Consider the following 21752-nt stretch of genomic DNA (forward strand, 5'->3'; position numbering starts at 1 on the left):
TTTTATATCAAAGATATACGAGGTAGTCTAGATCTGTCCTCCATGAGTTTCATGTGCCATATGTTTGAAATGGTTTTGATTCAACAACTCTGCGCAATTTACACGTTATCGTTCAAACATAATTTACATTGTAATTATAAACATAACAAAACATGTCGATAACAGAATTCTCAGCACTCTGTCGCACTATCACAGTGAATATGTAACCTTTACTTGTACGTTGAAAAAAATAACGACAGGGGAGCTAAATGACCCTTAGCTGCAATAATGTAGCCCTCTCCGATTTTCATATCTGATGTTTACTGGAGAGGGGGGAAAATCGGGAGAGGGCAACATTATTGCAGCTAAATGACTCTGAGAATATTGGATGCAAACTACTGGTATTCTCATAACGTTGTCTTTTTTTTTATGTATTTTGCATCTGGATTATTAGTACAGTCAATTCAATTTCTTTATTGCAAAGACATACGTCTTATAGCACTTACATGTATAAATGTGAACAATACATGAATAAATAATAATAATAATGGACGGTCACATAGATTACAAATCTATAGAATAATTTGTATTTGGAGAATGAAATAACACATATATTATATATATATTGATAGTAATAACAATTGAAATCAGCAAATGACACTTGATATAGTCAAACCATTCTGAGTGTGAGGGCTTTGTAAATGAATTTTCCTAAATTACACAATTCTTTAATATTGTTAACACTTAATAACTGTATTAATTTGTACATGGATGGTTTACACCAGTAATACTTTTTTATGAGCTTTGATCGTAATGCTAAGTACATTGGACATACAAGTATAAAATGATATTCGTCTTCAATGTCTGTTATACAAGTTTTACAAAATCTTTTGTCTCTTGGTATATTTTTATGTCGACCTGTTTCAATAAGCAAATTATGTGAGGACAACCTCATTTTGGAAATACATTTTTTATACAACCTTGGTATTGATTTTTCTAAATAGTATTGTAAGCAAAAATTATCAACTAAGTGCTTGTAAATAAAACATTTTGTTTCTATTTGCATCTTGCCATGCAGCGTTTGAATAAAGTTGTCTTTAAGTCTTTTCTGAATAATTGGTAAACAAATACGACTGTTTAAATTATTTTGACCATTCCACATGTAGCCAAGTCCCAGATTATATAATTGGTCCTTAATAAATTTTGCCCAGCTTTGATAATTTTGCTTTTCGTTTTCACAAATACAATATGACCAGCCATAAGCAGCTCTTAATATACAATTTTCTGTCTGTAATAATTTAAACCAGAACTTAAACATTCGATATATACGAATAAGATATAAGGGTAGACGCCCAGTCTCGAAATATAACATAGTTGTATTAGTATTTTTCCGGACACCAAGCACAAAGCGTAAAAACTCAAGGTGGACCTTTTCAATATCTTGTCCCTTGTGGGAACCCCAAACTTCACATCCATAATTTAAAATGCTACACACATAGGTATCAAAAACAGAAAACAAAGTACAATGGTTTAAATAAAGCTGATTAATTGTTGATTTGAGAGCAAATATGGCTTTGCGACCTTGTGCCGCTAATTGTTTTTGAGTGGTAAAAAATTTACCGTTATAATTGAACATAACACCTAGATAAACAAAATGGTCCACAATTTCTAAATTTTCACCATTATAAAGCCATTTCTCGTTGGTGCGGTAATTCCCACCATTTCTAAAAATAACCACTTTAGTTTTAGATACATTTACATCAAGGTTCCATTCATTTGTATAGAACTGTAAAATATTCAACATGCTCTGTAGCTCATCAATTGATTCAGAAAACAATACCATATCATCAGCATACATAAGAAGATAAAGACTTAGCAATTGCAGGTCAGTGGGGGCAGTCCCTTTTCCTATAAATTCATTTTCAAGATCATTAACATATAATACAAACAACATGGGAGACAACACTTCTCCTTGTAAAAGACCAACATGATTTTCAAAGAAATTAGAAATATGACCAGAAGATTTAACACACGTTCTAATTCTGGAATACATTGAACGAATTACTGTAAGTAACTTTCCCTGTATACCATAATACTTTAATTTTCTGTACAATTTCTCCCTATTGATAGAGTCAAAGGCCTTCTTATAATCAACAAAACAACAATAAAACCGTTTTTTAGTTTGCAGCGCTTGTGAAACCAGGCAATGAAGTGCAAAAATTGCTTCTGTAGTACCTAACATAGGTTGAAAACCAAACTGTGCATCTGTGACAATACTATTGGAAGATGCCCATAATATTAGTCTACGGTTCAATATTGAGGTAAACAATTTACAAAAGCAGCTGATAAGACTTATGCCTCGGTAATTGTTGGGGTCATCTGGGTCACCCTTTTTAAAAACAGGAACAATAACTGCATCTGACCATTGTGTAGGAAAATAACCGGATGATAATATACGATTAAAAATACTATGTAAACATGGCATAAGTATACCCTTGAATTCTATAAAATATTCATTCAAAATATAATCAAGACCATGTGATTTGTCTCTTTTGAGATTGTCTATAGCATCTGATATTTCTTTTACATTAATTTCAGTGTCTAATTCTTCAAACACGGTAGTTCCAGTGTCCACCGGGGGATCGTTATCTGTATCGGTAGTAAATGTAGATAAATCTTCAAAATGTTTTCGGAATAGGTCCAGTTCAATTGATGTATGTTTAGGTTTTCTTTTCCGGAAATGTTTGTAGAATATTTTTGGGTTGTCTTTACGGAGATGATCAAGAAGGTTGCCTTCTTTTCGTAAATACTGGCGTTTAAGTTTTGCTTCTGAACGTTTGTAATTCCTCTTAGCTTCGATTAAGTTCAAATGGTTAACTCTGCTTTTTGTATTATTAAAACGAGTGAGTGCTGATCGATATATCCTGTACTCTTTTCGGAGATCTTCATTAAACCAAGGTTTGTCAGGTGACTTCACACATGAATGAGGTCTCGCTCCACCTGAGTTTTGAACTGGGTTTGGATACCTTTTGTTTATTTCGAAAAAGGGTCGCATAAGGTCACTCAGGCGTGATGTAAACAAATCGACCGATTCGTCAATACTAGACTGGGAATCACACAGGGTATTCTGGAAACATGCCACAAGGTCATCAGAATTCTCTATTAAAGCTGACTGGGCTTGATGAATCATGTCCTGGTTCCAGACGAATTTCGAAGACAATTGGTTTTCACTTTCATTAAGCACAGTTGAATTGCTAATAATTTCTATTTTAGACTTCAGTCTGACATGAAGAGGTGCATGGTCAGAGTACATAGTAAAATTTGCTACAATGAACTGATCAATTTTTGAAAATACATCAGGTGTAGTTATAACATAATCCACAACGCTCATGCCCCTTGGGCCAACAAATGTATAATCTTTATCCATACCCAAATTATGACGCCCATTTAAAATTCTTAAACCACTACTTTTACATAATGATAATAACTTGTTACCCAAATCATTGATGACCATGTCAGGATTAGTTCTACTTTGAAGACGTGTGTCTAAACCATAAAATAAAACTTCACTTAAATCTCTCAAAACATCATCATGTAGTATATCATACATTATAAAATCATTTGCATTTGCAGTTCTTGCATTAGTGTCACCAATCAACATCACTTTTCCAAAAGTCAAATATTTAACAATTTGGTTTTCTAGCTCACTAAATATATCACAATCATAAGCTTGGTAAAAAGTTGAACTGCTTGGTGGTATATACACACATGCTAAATACAAATCTTCAGAACTATCTAATAGACATTTATCAAGCTTAAGCCATATTATAGTGTCACACATATTTTCAAGAAAAGATACATAATGCTTAAGTTTTTCACGAATTAGAATAACACAACCACCTCCTTGTTTTGATTTTGAGCGCATTCTTGGAAAAACAAAGCTATGAAATCCTTCCACGTCAATTGAGAAATTATTTTCTATCCAACATTCCGTAAGGAGAACGATGTCATATGAGAGAATGTAACACTGGAATTTTTTATCACTGAATTTACTGGCAAAACCCCCGTTTATGTTCCAGCTGATTATCTTCACGAAATCATCCTCCGATTGCCCCTAAGCTTCACCTCTGCCGTTTCCAGCGTCCTCTGTAAGTATGTCCGCAGGCTCGTCATCCTCGGGATCGTCTCTGCCAGCCTCTGTGTTAATGGTGTTTCCTGTCTCTCCCATGTATAGTTTGCCGTCAATAAATAGTTTGTCGTATTTCAATACAGCCCTTCTATTTTCCTCCAATGCTTTTCTCAATATAGGCATTAAAGCCTTTCGTTTCTCAACGATTTCTTTAGGAAATTGTTCTCGTATGTTGTACTGCTTGTTTTTGAGCTTGTATCCAGATGTCCTGACACTTTCCCTGACCCTGAAGTTCGAGAATTTCACAACAATAGGCCTTGTTTTGTTGTACTGGAATCGTCCAATCCTATGGGCACGCTCGATATTATCTTTAATGCCAACAATGTTCAGTTCTGCTTCACAGAACTCGTTGATCAGATTTGCACAGTTCTCCTTTCCACTGCCGCGGTATTCTGCGAGTCCGAAAAAAAGCAAATTATCCCTCATACTTCTTGCCTGCAGATCTGTAATTTGGCCTTGTAATTGTTTATTCGCTAGTCATGACAATGGTAATTTCTGAAGTAAGAACTGTTTAAAACAGCTCCGTTTTGTCATGATGCCCATTTTTGACTGAGCATGTACAATTTGTAGGTCCATAAAATAGTTCCGTTTTGTCATGATGCCCATTTTTTTTGGTACATGTATATTTTGTAGGTCCAATAAACTAAATCATTTCCTGAAATGCAAAGCCCATGTACATCTAAAGATCTATGCAAGTTAAGTATATCATGATCATTCATAAAATTGTTGAATATTTTTGTCAATATCGATTTGACAAGATATTGAATTTCACTCCTTTCGATGCCAAAATGGAGTATTTAGGAAATGAAAAATGCCCCCAAAAATTCAGTTCAATGTAGCGCACAAACCAAGCTTGTTGGATTGTTTTAATTTTTGTGATTAATGAGGTTTAAATATAACATAGTCAATTTGTATGACTGGTCAAAGAGAGATAACTCCAATATATCACACACGATTACATGTATAGATTATCAAAAATTTTGATTTGATTTTGATTTAAAAATAAAATACTTGTTTCCGTCTTCTGTAAAAATCCGTACAAATATTAAAAGGTGGATAATTTTAAGCTCTTAAAAGTGAATATAAGAAAATTAATAGTAAATAAAAGGCATGTAGCAATGGAAGGGGGTAGGGCACATTTGTTTGCAAATCACATAATGACTAAACAAAATTATACCCCTCCACTTTTCTGTAACTGTTAAAAATGTATTAAAATTATACATCAAACAGCATGATACAAAATCACTTTAATAAAGTTTTAAATAGTAATTAACAGCCCCCTCCCTCACAACCCGCAGATATGAATTTCGAATTTATTTTACATTCTTTTCTTACACTTAAAGTTCGAAGCAATGCTACGTGCCTAAAATATTTTTTAAAAACTAACTTTTTCATCAGATTTACGTTTTCAACATTGTATTTTTTGGAAAAAAATCCATTTATTAGCGTTTTATTAAACAGTTCAGCTGCTAACATACCCTAAAACCTTGAAAAAAAAAAGTTTTGGGCTTATTTTCAAAACCGTCTTATTTTCAATTCACTGCTGATTATAAAAAAAATTATTTCCGGCAAGTGACGAGAGAAAAATCACAGCTTAATGTGAAACCACTAAATTGAATCGATAGTTTGTGAATTACTTGGTTATTCTAGGATATCCAGCTAAACATCTGTAAGAGTTAAATTATAAAATGTTCGTGTCTTTAATTCTGCGTGTCTATCTTTAAAACAGTGAGCTTTTAGTAATGACGACTACTAGACCTACTTCTACTCCTCATTAAAGATTTAGAAATTTTATTTTGAATCTAATTAATCATAAATGTCATGGAATTTTTACAATAAAATAATGAAAACAATACTGTCTTTAATATATTACATGTAGAAAAAAACAACCTTTTATAAATGGTATTGTCATGACTAGCTTATAATTTCAATGCAACAAATAGGTGGTTAGTTTGAAAACCGGCTTATTATTAAATCCGGCTAATTTTCTTTTCTTTTTTTTTATAGTCACGGTTTTGATAATACTAGCGCGGATCTGGGGGGATGGGGTGGGTCGGGGGGACCCCCCTTGCATAATTCAATTTTTTAAAATTTACATTGAAAAATTACCAAAAATATTCCTCAGCCAACCCCCCCCCCCCCCAGGCAAACTCAAATATTCGTCAGACACCCCCCCCCCCCCCCACCTCCTCCGGAAAAAATTTCTGAATCCGCGCATGCAATAACTAGTATATATATGCATATCACCGTCTTCAAATAGTGTCACTTTTGAAAACTTAAAGCCGAATATCTCATGTTTTTAATTGTTTGACCAAAAATGGTTACAACTGGTCTTAAAGTTTTCAAAAAGAATTTAATTAAAATTTGTTAAAAGCCGACGCACGGCGAACGACGACACACGAATAATAACGGCAAAAGTGACTAAGGTGACCTAAAAAGTCAGCGGATCAGAAACGCTTTGCTAGCGAAAATTTAAAAAAAAGTCAGTAGTCTTGGGCATCACAATCAAAATTTTAGACAAGATTGCTTTTCTTTGGAAAAAAAATTCAGACCGATTCTTTTTTAAATCCTGCACCGTTAATACAAATTTGTTTTTTTTAAACAATAAAATCAGTAGTCATTGCACCATCTTATGCATCTTTCGTCTTATTCCTTGGGACTTCATATTGTTTACCAACATCGTCATAATCGATGACTGTCAATCAAGGCTCAAAAGACATCGATTGGACAAGACTCTATTAACTGACATAATCTACTGATCAATTGACCTTTTGAACTGGACATGCTATAACAATAGTCAGCCTGTATACAAGGATTGACGACATCATCTACCCACCTATAATACCTACAATCTAAGTAGATTGCACACTTCCTAAAGGGAACATAATCATTGATAAAGAAAACGGGGCATTACATCTCCAATGTTGCGGTGCAACAAACAACATCGTTTCAATTTCTGAGGAGAATTTAAAAATGTTTCTGTCTTACCAATTTTTACCAGATCACGCAAACATTCAGACATTTTGCTCTATTCCTTTGAATCTGAAAGTACATTTTAATGCTGTAATATTTAAAATGATGGGGTGAAAAAAAAATATAAAAACCAATTAACAAAGTTGTTTACAAATCATTTATTAGACATGATAACACATTATTTAAAGTATACAATATACAACTGCAGGGTTTATTACTAGAGTGTAAGAAACAAAAGTTACTCAATCTTCAGTGACAGGAATCTTTAATATGGAACAAAGATCAAATAAACACCATTCTAATGTTCAACAAATGTGGCACCTTCAGTTTTTCTGCTTTGAAAAAAGAAATGCATGATTTATATTTCTATTCTGATGAAAAAAGATTGAAATTAACTCAATTTAATATAAACATGATAAAGGAGAGCTAAAAAAGATTTTTTTACAGATATTTAATTCCACTTTTAGTGTTATTTTATCAACATTAAAATGGTTTGATTTCTTTGACAAATACCAAACAAGGTTTCTCTGATTGTATTCTTATAATGTACACAGTTTGTTTAGACATTAAATGTATAAACATTTGATTCATTGACAATACAATCACCATACTAAAACAGTTTGTTATTATGATGTATAAACATGATAAACAAACACAATGATATTGTTGACATGAACTAAATGGACGTACATTTTATATGCATGACTCTATTATATAATATAATTAATTATCTTTATGCTAATACATGTTATATATATACAGACAGTCAGTTTGTCAACATGTAATACATATAAACAATGTTACACTTCTGTGTAATGTTCTACACATATTGTATTTTCTTCACTTTACCTGTCCAGTTATCAGCCACAAAGAGGTTGTCTCTGGTGTCCACACATAAACCGTATGGATACCGTAAATGACAGTTGTCAATGTAGCGGAGGAACTGTCCATCCTGATCCAGGATGTGGATACGGGCGTTGTCATAGGTACCGTCTACTGTCAGGATGCGACCCTGGCTGTCTGTTGTGATGCCGCGTGGAAGGAATGATTCCTTGGTAGTAGAGGGAGGACCAGTGTAGGTAAACCGGAGTTTCCCGGCCTGATTGACCACCACTACTGCACGGGCTCCACGGTCTGACACACAGATATCTAGGTTCCTGTTCTCACTGATGTATTTATAGTCACCAGATGAATAGAGAGGTTGTCCTTTGTCGTCGTACTGAATACTTTGTTTCTCTGTGGAGCCAGAGTAACACACAACTTTTGTTTGTTTATCATCATCATCACTGTCCATGACAACCAGGAGGTCACCAGAGGAGGTACTACAGACACCGAGAGGTCTCCACCCCCGTAGTCTGATCACTGTCTTTATCTTTTTATTCTTCACTATGTTCACAGTTCTATCATTGTTATCAGTATAAACTAGATCCCCACGCCTTGTCACTGCTATGTCCTCTGGATCGCTCCCTGACTTGGTTTTGACTGACTTCACTAGTTCCCCACGGAGGTTGTACAGTCTCATGATGTTGTCATCACACGTCCACATCTCCTCATCACTCAGACAGGACACACCGTGTAATCCTCTACACTCGGTGTTTATCTGTGTGATGATCCGTGGTACATCAATGAGCGGTCTGTCCAGGGGAGAGGACTCAGCACCGGGAGATTCCATGGTGTAGCCATGTTCTTCTGTTTTGATAGATGACGCTGACAGAGAACCAAACTGTTGATAAAGCTGTTCTTTGTTGATCTTCTGAGGGGTAAAACTTGGTAAGGACACTGTGAGTTTAGGAGGCACTCTTCTGAATTCATCATTCCTGGATTTGTAGGCAGAGACACGGCTGACATCATTGGAGTCCAGTAAAGTCTTCAGTTGAGTAATGGTCTGTGTGATTTCAGAAATAGTGTGTTTAATTTCATCTTCCTGTTTGTCTAAGACAGCCAGGTGTTTGGTGTCCGTTTCCTCCACATTAGATTTCATGTTTCTGATAATGGTGTTTATTTCTCTGTGCAAGTCTTCTCCATGTTTGTCGATTTCTGTTGTTAATTTCTGGGAGTTTTCATTCAGAGCAGATTTTTGGACTTGGTTAATGGATGCAATCTCTTGATATTTAGGATAAATGGATTTCTCTAGTTCTTGTAAATCTTTTTGAATGATTTCTTTCTTGCTTTCAATGTTTTTAGTTATTTCAATAAATGTATGGCCACTGTGTTCTTCAGAGGAAGCACATGTTGCACAAATAGGAATGTCACATTGTACACAGTAAAGTACACATAATTTTGTGGAATGTTTTGGACATTTAGGAGTAGATCCTCTCTTTTCAATTGGCAGCACTTTGTGTTCTTTGGATTGATCAGAGAGATGGTCCTTCTCACAAGCTTTACACAGATATTTGTTACAAATGACACAGTATATAGGGGGGACCGGGGTTTCACAGAGATGACACCGTAACACATCCTGGGCCCAGCGTTTGTCCATGGTCTGATACTTTTACTCATATGCTCTGAAAAAATAAAAAGGTTGATATATCACTTTTCTATTTTTTGTTCATTTGACTATTTCTTATGAAACTTTGGTTATTTTTGAAGAAAAAAAAATTGCTCTTGTTGCAAACAGGACACTTAAGAGCTTAAAAGACAGGCTTATAAAATTTCAGTAATATTGGAGTAAATTAAAATGCAACAAGAGGCCCAGGGGCATTTCACTCACCTGATAACAAAAGCCAACAAAGAGCTTTAGACCATCTTTAGAGTATCAAATACAAAATGTCTAGACAATTTCATAGAGTATATCTACATTTTCAAAGATTTTCAAACTTTTCTTCAACATATTTCCAAGTTGAACAATAATCTTCTTTTGTGGTATTAGTTTTTGAGAATAAGATTAATTTTTAAAAAAAATCTTTAAATAATCCAATGTTGAAATTCAACTATTGAGGCCCTATCCTACCCCTGAGGATCATGATTGTACAAACGAATCTACAATACCTTAGGATGCTTCCACACAAGTTAAAGCTTTTCCGGCTAATTGGTTTTCAATAAGATTTCTAATGATTTTTTTCTATAAATTTCTATGTAATAATTTGAACCCTAACCCCAATGTTGACCCAACCTACCCCTGAGGATCATGATTTGAACAAAATTGAATTTACACTACCTTAGAATGCTTCCACACAAGTTATAGCTTTTCTGGCCAATTGGTTTTTGAAAAGATTTTTCTCTATGTATTCCTGTGTAAAAATTCAACTCTCCTCTAGTGGCCCGACATTAACTCCACGGATCAACTTGATTCTACAATACTTGAGTGCTTTCACACAAGTTACAGTTTCTAAGACTGATTGGTTTTTGAGAATTAGATTTTTCTATATATATTCCTACGTAAAAACTGGAACCCCAACTGTTGCCCCACTGTAACCCCCATTGTTGCCCATCCCTATCCCCAGGTTTATGAGTATTACCTCCCCTTTAAAAAGGATCTACACGTGGCCCAATTTAAATCCCCTTCACCCAATGATGCTTTGTGCTAAGTTTGGATGAAATTGACCAAGCGGTTTTGGATATGACAATGTGAAAAGTTTACAACTGTGACAATGACAGACAATGGCCAAATTTTGATCAGAAAAAAACCTGAATTGGCAATACTTGCAATGACCAATTCTTGCCTAGAACCATTTCTCGCCAGTGCATTGTTACATGATTTTAACAACACAATGACATAAAATCATATACATGAAATATGACGTAACAATGCACTGGCGAGAAAAAGTACTTGGCATGAATAGGTTGCATGCCAGTAGAGATAAAACACTAGGTTTAAATTATCAACATAATCATGTATTACATGTAATACCTACAGTTAACAAATTACAAACCTTTTCACCTCCTACTCAAAATGGCGACAATGTGCTTCAGCTTTGGTGTTTTCTCTTCCTGATCAGGTTTCCTGTATAAAATCACGTGATTGAGTAGTTTCAATACAACACAAAACCAAACATTCCAGTTAACTGAATAACTCTAAGAACTGTGCTAGTTTTAGTTTAATGTTTGACAAGTTGAAGAACAGTAATTTTAATTTTCTTATCAGATTACAAAGATAACTGGATGATTTTAGTTTTATGATATGCTAGCCAATAGATATCAAGCTATAGATAATTTGGAAGGACATAGACATTTTAACGATTCCCTCAAAACTACTCATCAGTTCATAACCTTAACCTGGTACATTCTAGGCAATTACGCCAACTCTGTTAAAATCTTCTACAATCAGTAATAACATTGATACGTTTAACAAACTACGCACCTCACAAAGGCATACAACTCAAAAATGACGACAATGTCCATGTTTTCTCTTCCTAGTTCGTGTTCACTCTAAATGACTCTTCCTCAAGTTCCTGGTCGGCGGCCTGTATAAAATCACGTGATTGGTTTAAATAGAGACAAAACCAAACATTCCGGATATAGCCAATTGTGTCAGTGCAATGGTTAACTTGCTGTCTTGAAGATCAGTTAAAATAATTTTAATCATTAAATCAAGGTTATAGTCCGATATTTCTTGATATGCCAATGAAATCAAACCAAGTACGTATGACATTTTACGTCCCTGGCCCTGATCAAGCTTAATTAAATGCAGTGGAAGGACAGTAATATTTTACCAATTGCTTAAATATTACTTATATAAGTTACTGATTAAATTTTACTCCCTGATGTGTAAGTCTCTACCTCTTCTTCCACAGACGACTCTTGACATCACGTCCACTGTCGTCTGCGCTACAGTCGCATTCTCGGGCCTTTCCGGCTAGTGTTTTTCCGACACTAGCGGAAAGGCCCGAGAAGTAACTTCTATAATATACAGACCAGTCTACAGACAGACCACAGGACCAAGTCCGTTTTAATATCAATTTCAATACTTTACTTATAGTTACGTTGAAATTAATGTTAAAACGGGCTTGACCCCCCGGAAAATCAATATTAATAACTTCACACATGCAGTAAAGGGGGAGAGAGGGTCCGGATCCCCCCCCCCCCGGGGGACAGTTTAATTTTATTAAATATATATAATAAAGTCTCCAAAATATGTCTCGGACCCCCCCCCCCCCCCTACCACCACCACCGACAAATATAATTATCCATCGACCCCCCCCCCCCAGAAAAAGTTATGGATCTGCACAGGCTGTTGAAAATAAATGCTAAAAAGTTAATCGTCTGTCTCAGATGTACTGACGCCAGTATGGTGGTCCGATGGTGCCGCATCTTCGCGCTTCGCCGTCGCATCTTCGCACTTTCGCCGTCGCACCTTCGCACTTTTGCCTTCGCAACTTCGCACTCTCGCACCTCGACTTAAAGGCGAAAGTGCGGGTCTGTACTGATTCGTATATCGGAGCTTACGAGCGGTCTGAAAAAAATTCGGACGGACTAGAGCTACAGACCTGCTGCTATGGTGTTCATATGGAGAAAAATCACACTATTAAACAGATCTAACTGTTCTCGATTAAAAAGAAACACTATTAATATTATCAATATTTTAGTCATTTTTTTTAAATAAGCGCATAACCTAGAAAATTACATTCAAAATAGCGCGGCAAAATGCCTTATTGACATTTGGAAGTCCTCTAGATTTATACAACAATGTTCCGAGACCATTTGTTTACAGTCATGGCCGATGTTCAAACCAGCAACAGGCACTAGTGGATCTATTAAAGTATAAAAGATGAAGAAATTCTTTAATACTATAAAGAAGAAAACACAGGGTAAAGGAAGTTACGACCCCCAGGAGGCAGCGGCCAGTGGAGGGGCTTCGGGAGGGTCCGAGGCGGGTTACGAGGTTCGCGAGAAAGATCTTCCCAAATTGCATAAAGCAGCATGGACGGGGGATTTATCTAAAGTCGTGCAACTTGTCAAAAAGGACACGAGTGCTCTCGACAAAGAAAACAGGTATTTTAACATTTTATAAGTTAATTTGAGGAATATTCAGGCTGTATGCGAATTCTCGTCATTCGAAATTTGAGATTTAAATTACAGGTGTACGAGAAAAACAAGATTTGACATGTATCTTTTCTTGCATTCTTCTGTCATCTTTTGAGACCGCAGTGTACCAGAGGAATTTGGTTGGCGCTGTAGTACATATAGGTCACTATAGTCAGAAGATTTTATGTTTGTTACACTTAGCAGTACTGCTGTTCCTAGCATTAGAATATTATCTTTGTTAATTTAAGTCTGAATAAATGGGATCTGTTCGCTGTAAAAATCTGGTCTTTGCATACAAAAGTATTTAAGAATATAACTTGAATGGGTTTAAATACCTACTACTACCCTGCTAAGACACTAAAGATTAAGTGACATATTATACACTCAAGAAAATGAAGTAAAGTCAAATCAACTCAAAAGCTGTTTATGAGTGCCTGCATCTTGCAAATAAATATACTTTAAATGATCTTTATGAACTATGAGCATACAATGATAAAATCTTCTAAATGAAATGTACCGGTAATCAACATGATCAAATTTTAGAAAATCTAGCACATGTGGCTATCAATATAGTAAGATGGAAATCAGTGGTGATCTGATTCATTGTCAGAGAGTGTGTCAGCTAGTGTATTACAACAATATCATTGCTTATTAATTCAACTCTAAAAACTGGTAATTCAAATCAATTAATAGCAAGAAATTGTACATTTGCCTGTATCAATCAGACATACCCATATCTACATGTGCTATAGGGGGTAATTTAATTTTTAGTAAATACTCTCTAGACTAGCACGACAAGGTATTACAGAAATTACTGAAATAGTCGAAAGAACTTACAGACCAAAGCAACCCCCTTGCTTTAAAAAAACACCTTTTAGAAACTCACATATTCTTTTGTCTGCATTTGAGAAAAAACTAAAAAATATCTGTGATTTATTCAATGATTAACAGAATTTGTGTTTTATAATGAATGAGCGTTAATGTTTCAGGACTGCACTGCATCTTGCCTGTGCCAAAGGCCATGCAGACATTGTCAAAGTTCTCCTTGAGTGGCATGCAAAGAGCAACATTGGAGACAGTGAGGCCAAGACCCCACTACTCAAGGTAGGTCCAAAAGCTTGCAGTCAGAAATTACAAGTGAATTGATGAAAGATGAGAAAACAGCTAAAAGAAAATGATCTTTCTGACAATCACTTCTTCATGTATAGCAGTATATATCAAAGAGTTTTTCTGTGGAAGGGGGAATACCAGAAAAAATAATACTTGTGATGGTAGAATGATCTTGAGGTTTGCTTTTCTTGAACAAAGTTGAAGACAATTGATTTCATTACCATTAAGTAAAATGTATATACTCCTGTGACAACTGTTTTAATAACATTAAAATCAGCTTTCAGACAAAGTTGAATCTTGCTCTCTCAAAAATTGGATTAACAGTACATATTAACACGTGTTACAGTAGTACTGTAAACCTATGCTGAATCGTGAAAGGTACCCCTTGTCTTTTCATGTGTGTTTTTTTTTTCCTTATTGATTACTCAATGGAGATTGATCTTTATATTTGAAAATTTGTCAGACATATTGTATTATATTTAAACAAAATCTGGCAGGTGAATTAATTGGAAGTGTGACATCTGTGGCTTCAAATTTTCTTCATAAATAATAAATGACTGTGCATTGAGACATATGTTAGAGAAGAAAAGGAGATATTTCAAGCCTGTCCAGTTAACCAGCTAGTCTTCAATGAGGAGACAATCAATAATTAATTGATAGTGCTGAAATGCGAGTGTTTTGGTTGTGAAAAGTGGGTTGTCATGGGAGAAAGAAGTTGTTCTTGTGTTAGATAATCCAACTGAAAGCATTTTATCTTGGTTGGTCTTCTTGATATTATATAGACTTTTTGGGGGCACAAAGTATGGTCACAAAAATGACAGATTGTCTTGCAAAAATGAACACACATGTAGAAATCATCATTACCTAGTGAAGTAGTGATCAGAGCACTCGTGTCTGATAGATGATCTTTTTAATTTTTTCTTCTCTAAAACATTTTAAAATTTTGAGGTATATTCCAGATTAAATCTGAAATATATTACTATTTACTAACATATTACATGTCAAAAATATATATATTAAAATCTACTTACCTAAAAAAAAAAAGTCATCAGAATGGTTATTTTAATTTTAAAGTGACAAATGGGATACTGGTACTGTACCAGTTATTGGCTAAACCAAGAGTTCGGGTTTATAGCAAGCGACTATCCAAGATCTTTTAATTCAGTCGTCTGTTTCAAATAAAGAAAAGTAAGTTTGCTTCAAAACTTCCTTGAATATGATTTAAACATGAGCTTAAAAGATCATTATTTACCACTGATTTACATCTGAAAGTTTGTACTTTCAGCTGTCGGGAAAGTGACGTAATAAGTTAAAAATAGAATATTACCTCTTTGTGATACGTTATATATACCTTCTTTGATTTGACATATAATATCAGTACATATAATATGTAAAAACTAAAGGAATTCATTAAATTTTGAGAGATTCATAGCACAGTTTAACGCCTGATTGCACATTATTATATACTGAATAACAAATGAATAATTATATGAGTTTTGTTTGTGTATCATATCCCCTACGACTGTTAGTCCTACCCAAAAAGCGGCATAATTCAAATTAAATTTTGCAGAGTATCAAATCAACATGTACAGGGATTTTACTATATGTTATTATCGCGGAGCGGAGAACTGGTACAGTTAATCGTAAAACTTGGCAACTTAGGGGCGTGCTAAAAAGCACAAAAACAAGATGTTTTTGAGTTCTTAATAATGATAAAATCTAGCAGCTGGATAAACAAGGAAATCACCATTTAAAGTACGTGTGTCAAGTTTTATCCTAAAATATCAAGAAACAAGGAAATACGAAAAGAAAATTTTAGCTGATAATTGGTACAGTGCCAGTAGAGAAAACAAACTTGTAATAAGATATTTTGAGGTTGGCCTGAATTTTATGAACAAAACACTTGTGTTCTTGGATTAAAAAAATATTATTTAGTATATTGTAATGTAAATAACAGTAAATAAAATGGTATTAAATTCTTTTCTCTGAGGCATATACATGTACCTTCACAGACTAATGGATAGCCAAGTTTTTACCTTTATTTTCCTTGTTCACAACTTAATTATAATTGTCCAGCTCATATTCTTTTCAGAATCTCAAGTTCAAACAGTTTTATTTGTAACTTGAGCTTTGAATGAGTACAATGTGCCAGAAGAAGTAAAACTTCTGAAAATTCTGAACACCAAGAGACCGTTGGAGCAGTTCTCAAGAATTTTAATACTGGTACTTAATTGTCTGAAGATAAGGGGGAAGAAATGACAGTTCGAAATTTCTATAGAAGATTTAGGAGAACATTCGTCACAATTTAATAAAAGTTATTAAATGCTCAATTATGTATCAAAATCAATATAGGAATAGTTGTAGATCATCCATTGTTGAGATGTTCTAGTAAACCTAGGTGTGTATGTGTACCCTCTCCTCAAAAGATCATTTTAAACAGAGCGTTTTATAAATCGACAAGATTACCCATCCTCACCTAATGAATCAGGGGGTGGTAGGATTTAAAATTCCTCTGCATGGAATTGAATGTCACTAATAGATCCAAGATTGTCACATTTAATTTATGAGTCTATAATGTCAATGTACATGATGAAGTAGATGTAATATATAACTATATAGATCTTTGATTGCCACATTGAATTTATAAAACTTTCTCTAAGTAATGCAGGAGGGCCATTGAAATACTTTTGAACTTGCACTCAAATAAATCAATGATTTGAGAACCATATGTGCATTACAATACAGCATGTCAAGTTCTTATTTAAAACAGCCTGTCACAATAAATTCTTAAGCTCAATACCTACAGAATAGATCTGCTACATAGTCTATGGCCTACATTTTTGCAAAACTTAGATATTTAACAATTTCCTTGACAAATGTCTTCTTTTGAAGCCATGGGTCAACAGAATTTTGGATATATAATTATGTCTACTCATCGTATGGTCTATTGGAAAATTTAATTTATATTTCTATAATTTTTATAAGAAAAAATGTTTTCTCCATAAATCCTTGCCTTTATAGTTTTATTTGAGAATGAATTTTGTAAACAGATTGAGGCACATAAGCTGTTATAAAGCTGCTAATGGCCAACTTAGGTTTGAGAAATTTCATGAGGCTCACAAAAACCTCGTACATGTAGTTTCAAATATTTCTCATACCAAAACAGTCTATTACCAGTACGTCTTAATTTGCTATATTAATTGTCACCAAGAGAACCATTTTATCATTATGATATATCAATCAAGAATTAAAGCCATCACAGGTTTATTATATAATTGATGTGCTTGCTTGTTTAAATTTACAACTTTTTCATAAAAATTGTTTTCCAGGCAGTGGAATGCGGCCATGATGACTGTGTGAAGCTATTAATAGATCACAACGCCCATGTTGATGCTGTGGATAAGTCTGGGAACTCGGGTCTCCACCTCGCGGTCCTATACAACCATCCAAAAATCGTCAAACTCCTGACATCCAAAGGGGCCAATGTCAACATAAAAAACAAGGTAACAATGTAGAACAATGTTTATAACCTACAGAGGTGCTTTCTGCCAAAAATGCTAGCCAGCAGAATACAGAATGAAATGTAAAACGTTTACAGTATTCTAATTATTCAGATACTTGTATTGCTCATTAGCTCAGCAATTTCAAGAAGCTCCAAATTCACTTACTGAGCTGTAATATTCAGGTTTCAGTGTTAATGACAGACACTGTTCCTCAGACTTAATACTGTAAACCAACTTTTTTTCGCGTGCGAGAAATTTTCGCGAGGTTCCCAAGAGCCTCGTTGTCACGAATATTTGTCGCCAGGAATTTTTTTTACGTATGGTTGTTATAAGAAAATACGGGTCTGGAAAAGGCTTGGTCATGAACATTAGTCGTCGTGAACCAGTTTATTGAAGTAAATCATGTTCTCATTTTCAGACTGAGGAGGGCTTTGCTCCCTTGCACATGTCTATACAGCTGAAGCGAGATGAAATCACCAGGGCTCTCCTCATAGCCAAAGCCAACCCTGATGTACAGGATAACCTGGGCAGGTAAGAACAGGAAAGAGTAAAGAATGTGGACAAGTAAAACCTTGAATTTCTAGTGAATACCCGGACAGGTAAAAACATTGAAATTCTAGTGAATACCCGGACAGGTAAAAACATTGAAATTCTGGTGAATTCATGGGCAGGTAAAAACATTGAAATTCTGGTGAATTCATGAACAGGTAAAAACATTGAAATTCTAGTTAATACATGGGCAGGTAAAAACAATTAAAGAAATTAAAGGTAATACATGGGCAGGTAAAAACATTAAAATTCTATTTAATACCTGAACAGGTAAAAACATTGAAATTCTAGTTAATACATGGGCAGGTAAAAACATTGAAATTCTAGTGAATTCATGGGCAGGTAAAAACATTGAAATTCTAGTTAATACATGGGCAGGTAAAAACATTGAAATTCAAGTTAATACATGGGCAGGTAAAAACATTGAAATTCTAGTTAATACATGGGCAGGTAAAAACATTGAAATTCAAGTTAATACATGGGCAGGTAAAAACATTGAAATTCTAGTTAATATATGGGCAGGTAAAAACATTGAAATTCTAGTTAATACATGGGCAGGTAAAAACAATTAAAGAAATTAAAGGGAATACATGGGCAGAAACAAAAAGTAAATTTCTCGTAAATTCCTGGGCAGGTAAGAACTTTAAGATTAAAGGGATTACCTGGGCAGCTAAAGTAAATCTTGTAGAACTTACAAGGATGACTTTTATACCTGATAGGTGAAAAATAAGGTATCACTACCTGGCACTAGGTAAAATAAGATGTATGCTAGTTAAAGTTATTACCAACTCATATACCTTGCTAATTTAGATACAGTCACTGTGGAACTTTGAAGGTAGAGGTTGATATGTATATTTTTCTGGCATAAGATAATAGTAATTAAAAATTGAAAAGTCCATTGAATACAAAACCATGCCATGTGAATAATGGAGTTCTGAGAATTTGAATTATCTTTAGTAAATGTATGCATAGCATTAGATAGTAGAAGGAATTTGTATTACTAGAAGAAGTTACAGCAATATATTTGAATTCCACATATTTTTGGCTTGTAAAGTGTGTCGAAAGCTACGGCAGTTATAACACTGTAATGCACACAAGGCACATGTACTTGAAGGTTATAATGACGAGTTTTATTATGACGTCACAAACGTTAAACGCTGTAAACTGCAACGTCACAAGCGAAAATTTAAGTTCACACTTGTGGCTGTTACAGTGGCCCTTCCATTAATATGAACTTACCCTTAGGATAAGATAGGAATTTTAAGGTATACTGTAAATCACATTTGCATATAAATTTTCATAACGCACTAACGCGCATTACTCAATTTGTATGCACACACTGCTGCAGTAATGAGACTGTATATTTCAAAAAATCATGATTCAATGCTATAGTATGTAGAGTAATTGTCAGTGACTTTAATGATGTGCTCTCTCGTCCTTCAGAACCCCGCTGATGATTGCCTGTTACGACGGTGCCATCACGCCAATCAGAATGCTGCTACAGTTCAACGCACAGACCATCATCAAGGACAAGAAAGGTCAGGAAACCCGGCCATATTGATTCGAGGGACTTAATCTTGGGCTGATAACTGTTGAACTTTAATTTTTCATTAAGACAGCTTACTACAGTTCTGTAGCATTAACTGTAATGTAAACTTCTGGTTTGCTGAGTGTGCTTGATTTAAAAAAAAAATCTTTTGTAGGATGAATAGCAACATTTACTTAACTGTTTTGTATAGTTGACAGCATTTCTGAAGATATCACAGCATTGTTTACTCTGTTCTCTCTAGTTTACAGCATTGTTTAATACTGCGCTGAATGGTTTACAATATTGTTAGATATTGCTCTGTAGGGTTTTGAGCATTATATATTACAGTACTCTATAGAATGTATATTAACATTGTTCACCTTTGAACTGTAGGTTCACGTCATCGTTTTTCCTTGTTTTATTTGGTTCACAGTATTGTGTGATATTCTTCTGCATGGTTTACTGTTAACAGCACTTATTTACTTCTGCTCTGCAGGGTTTGCAGCACTATTTACATCTATTCTGTAGGGTTTACATCATTATTTTCTTTGTTTTGTAGTGTTTACAGCATTATTTACTTTGTTATGTAGAGCATTGTTTATTTCTTCTCTGTAGGGTTTACTGCATTGTTAACTTCTTTGTAGGGTTTACAGCATTGTAAACTTCTTCTCTGTGGGGTTTACAGCATTATTTACTCCTGCTATGTAGGGTTTATAGCATTGTTTACTTCTGCTATGTAGGGTTTACAGCACTATTTATGTCTGCTATGTAGGGTTTACAGCATTGTTTAATACTTTTCAGTAGGATTTACTACAATGTTTACATCTGTTGTGTAGGGTTTACAGCAGAAGACATGGCCAACATGACAGGACAGTACGCTGCCTCCCAGCTCCTGAGTGACCACAGCATGAAGCTGCGCCGATCTGCAGGGGGCAGCAGTCTGGCTGGGAGCATCACCCCCAGGGACACCCCCCGGGGATCAGTAGGACCATCCAGTGCCTCCACCACCCCCAGAGATCCCTCATTGACCAACATGTTGCCAGTGGACAACAACGACAGAGGTTAGATACCTGTATCCATGACGATTGTCTTTTAAGAATAAATCATGTATCATCTCGCTGTATGATTAGAATATTTTGATTTTTCTTTTTACTAAAGTAAGATTACTGCATATTTAATGAGAGAAGTTCAGTAGTTGACAAATTTTTAAACAAATTGTTTACTTATTTAGGAAACTCTTCACAAATGTCTATTGATTCTTTGTCAGTTTACTTATTTAGGAAACTCTTCACTAATTTTTATTTATTCTTTGTCAGATATATAATGTAAACCGACTTTTATTATCATTCAAGAGAATTTTGAAAAAATTGTCAGGGCCAAGTTGTTTTGTTTATTTCTTGCCACAAACCCAGTCTTGGTCACAAAAATTGATTAGGCGAAAAAAAGTTTATCACTTATCTAGTTAAATCTAAAATAAATTCATGGCAGATTAAGGTTTGTTAACAGTATTATGATGATAAATTCTGATTTTGACAGCGTATGACTCTGAGGAGGAGACGACCCAGAGCCGTGTGTCTCACAGTCAACAGGACGACTCCTGGGCTGACGACAGCGTCAGTCTGGGCCCCGAGGGCAAGAAAAAGGTAACCAGTCCACAGGGGAACCAGTTCTCTCTTTATGTGTATATTGCCTTCATGTGAACAAGATTATACTTCCAAATGGCATCATGATGTTTAATTCGTTCAAAATGGTGGTTTGTTTTTTTATTGTAAATATTAATGGTGGATAGACCATATCTAAATTTTATCTTTTGTTGTGGGATTCATTATTAAAGTTGAACATGAGGCAAATTAAACTTATATAGTCTAGTTCTTTCATGCATGACTACAGTTGTGCATGATTTCTTTTTTCATTCAGTTTGTACATGTTGTAAGAATCATAATATTTATTGCAGATT

General features: G+C 34.7%; 3 protein-coding genes across 25 annotated transcripts in view; 1 reads left to right on the plus strand and 2 right to left on the minus strand.

Annotated features, from left to right (window-relative positions):
• Positions 1-4093: 4093 nt before the first annotated feature.
• On the minus strand, positions 4094-4594 carry LOC136275107 (uncharacterized). Its single transcript, XM_066083419.1, has one exon. It carries the CDS (start codon positions 4592-4594, stop codon positions 4094-4096), a length of 501 nt encoding a protein of 166 aa, XP_065939491.1.
• Positions 4595-7275: 2681 nt separating this feature from the next.
• LOC117682050 (protein wech) lies at positions 7276-15373 on the minus strand. 3 transcript variants are annotated; one of them, XM_066082898.1, is made up of 4 exons: positions 15247-15373; positions 11442-11544; positions 11014-11084; positions 7276-9645 (listed from the first exon to the last, which is right to left on the minus strand). In XM_066082898.1, exon 4 carries the CDS (start codon positions 9618-9620, stop codon positions 7962-7964), a length of 1659 nt encoding a protein of 552 aa, XP_065938970.1. In that variant the 5' UTR covers positions 9621-9645; positions 11014-11084; positions 11442-11544; positions 15247-15373; the 3' UTR covers positions 7276-7961. The 3 variants fall into 3 exon arrangements, with proteins under 3 accessions (XP_065938970.1, XP_034304715.2, XP_065938969.1); XM_034448824.2 differs by lacking the exon at positions 15247-15373 and adding an exon at positions 11861-11937; XM_066082897.1 differs by lacking the exon at positions 15247-15373 and adding an exon at positions 11839-11883.
• LOC105330944 (ankyrin repeat domain-containing protein 36C) overlaps positions 12769-21752 on the plus strand; it is a 70607-nt gene continuing 61623 nt past the window's right edge. For 17 of the 21 annotated variants that reach the window (XM_066082881.1, XM_066082875.1, XM_066082892.1 and 14 more), the window contains exons 1-7: positions 12770-13072; positions 14095-14209; positions 17545-17718; positions 18137-18249; positions 19711-19805; positions 20632-20856; positions 21332-21438. In XM_066082881.1, coding sequence (XP_065938953.1) covers positions 12849-13072; positions 14095-14209; positions 17545-17718; positions 18137-18249; positions 19711-19805; positions 20632-20856; positions 21332-21438 — 1053 coding nt within the window. In that variant the 5' untranslated portion in view covers positions 12770-12848. Of the gene's footprint in view, positions 13073-14094; positions 14210-17544; positions 17719-18136; positions 18250-19710; positions 19806-20631; positions 20857-21331; positions 21439-21752 lie in introns of all 21 variants that reach the window. The other 4 variants (XM_066082888.1, XM_066082887.1, XM_066082886.1 and 1 more) reach the window with 2 other exon arrangements.

Source organism: Magallana gigas, chromosome 4 (genome assembly GCF_963853765.1).
Source record: "Magallana gigas chromosome 4, xbMagGiga1.1, whole genome shotgun sequence".
NCBI classification, from domain to species: Eukaryota; Metazoa; Mollusca; class Bivalvia; order Ostreida; family Ostreidae; genus Magallana; species Magallana gigas.

Coding starts and splice junctions, on each gene's coding strand:
- LOC117682050 (XM_066082898.1), bottom strand. CDS start 9,620: ATGGACAAACGCTGGGCCCAGGATGTGTTACGGTGTCATCTCTGTGAA.
- LOC136275107 (XM_066083419.1), bottom strand. CDS start 4,594: ATGAGGGATAATTTGCTTTTTTTCGGACTCGCAGAATACCGCGGCAGT.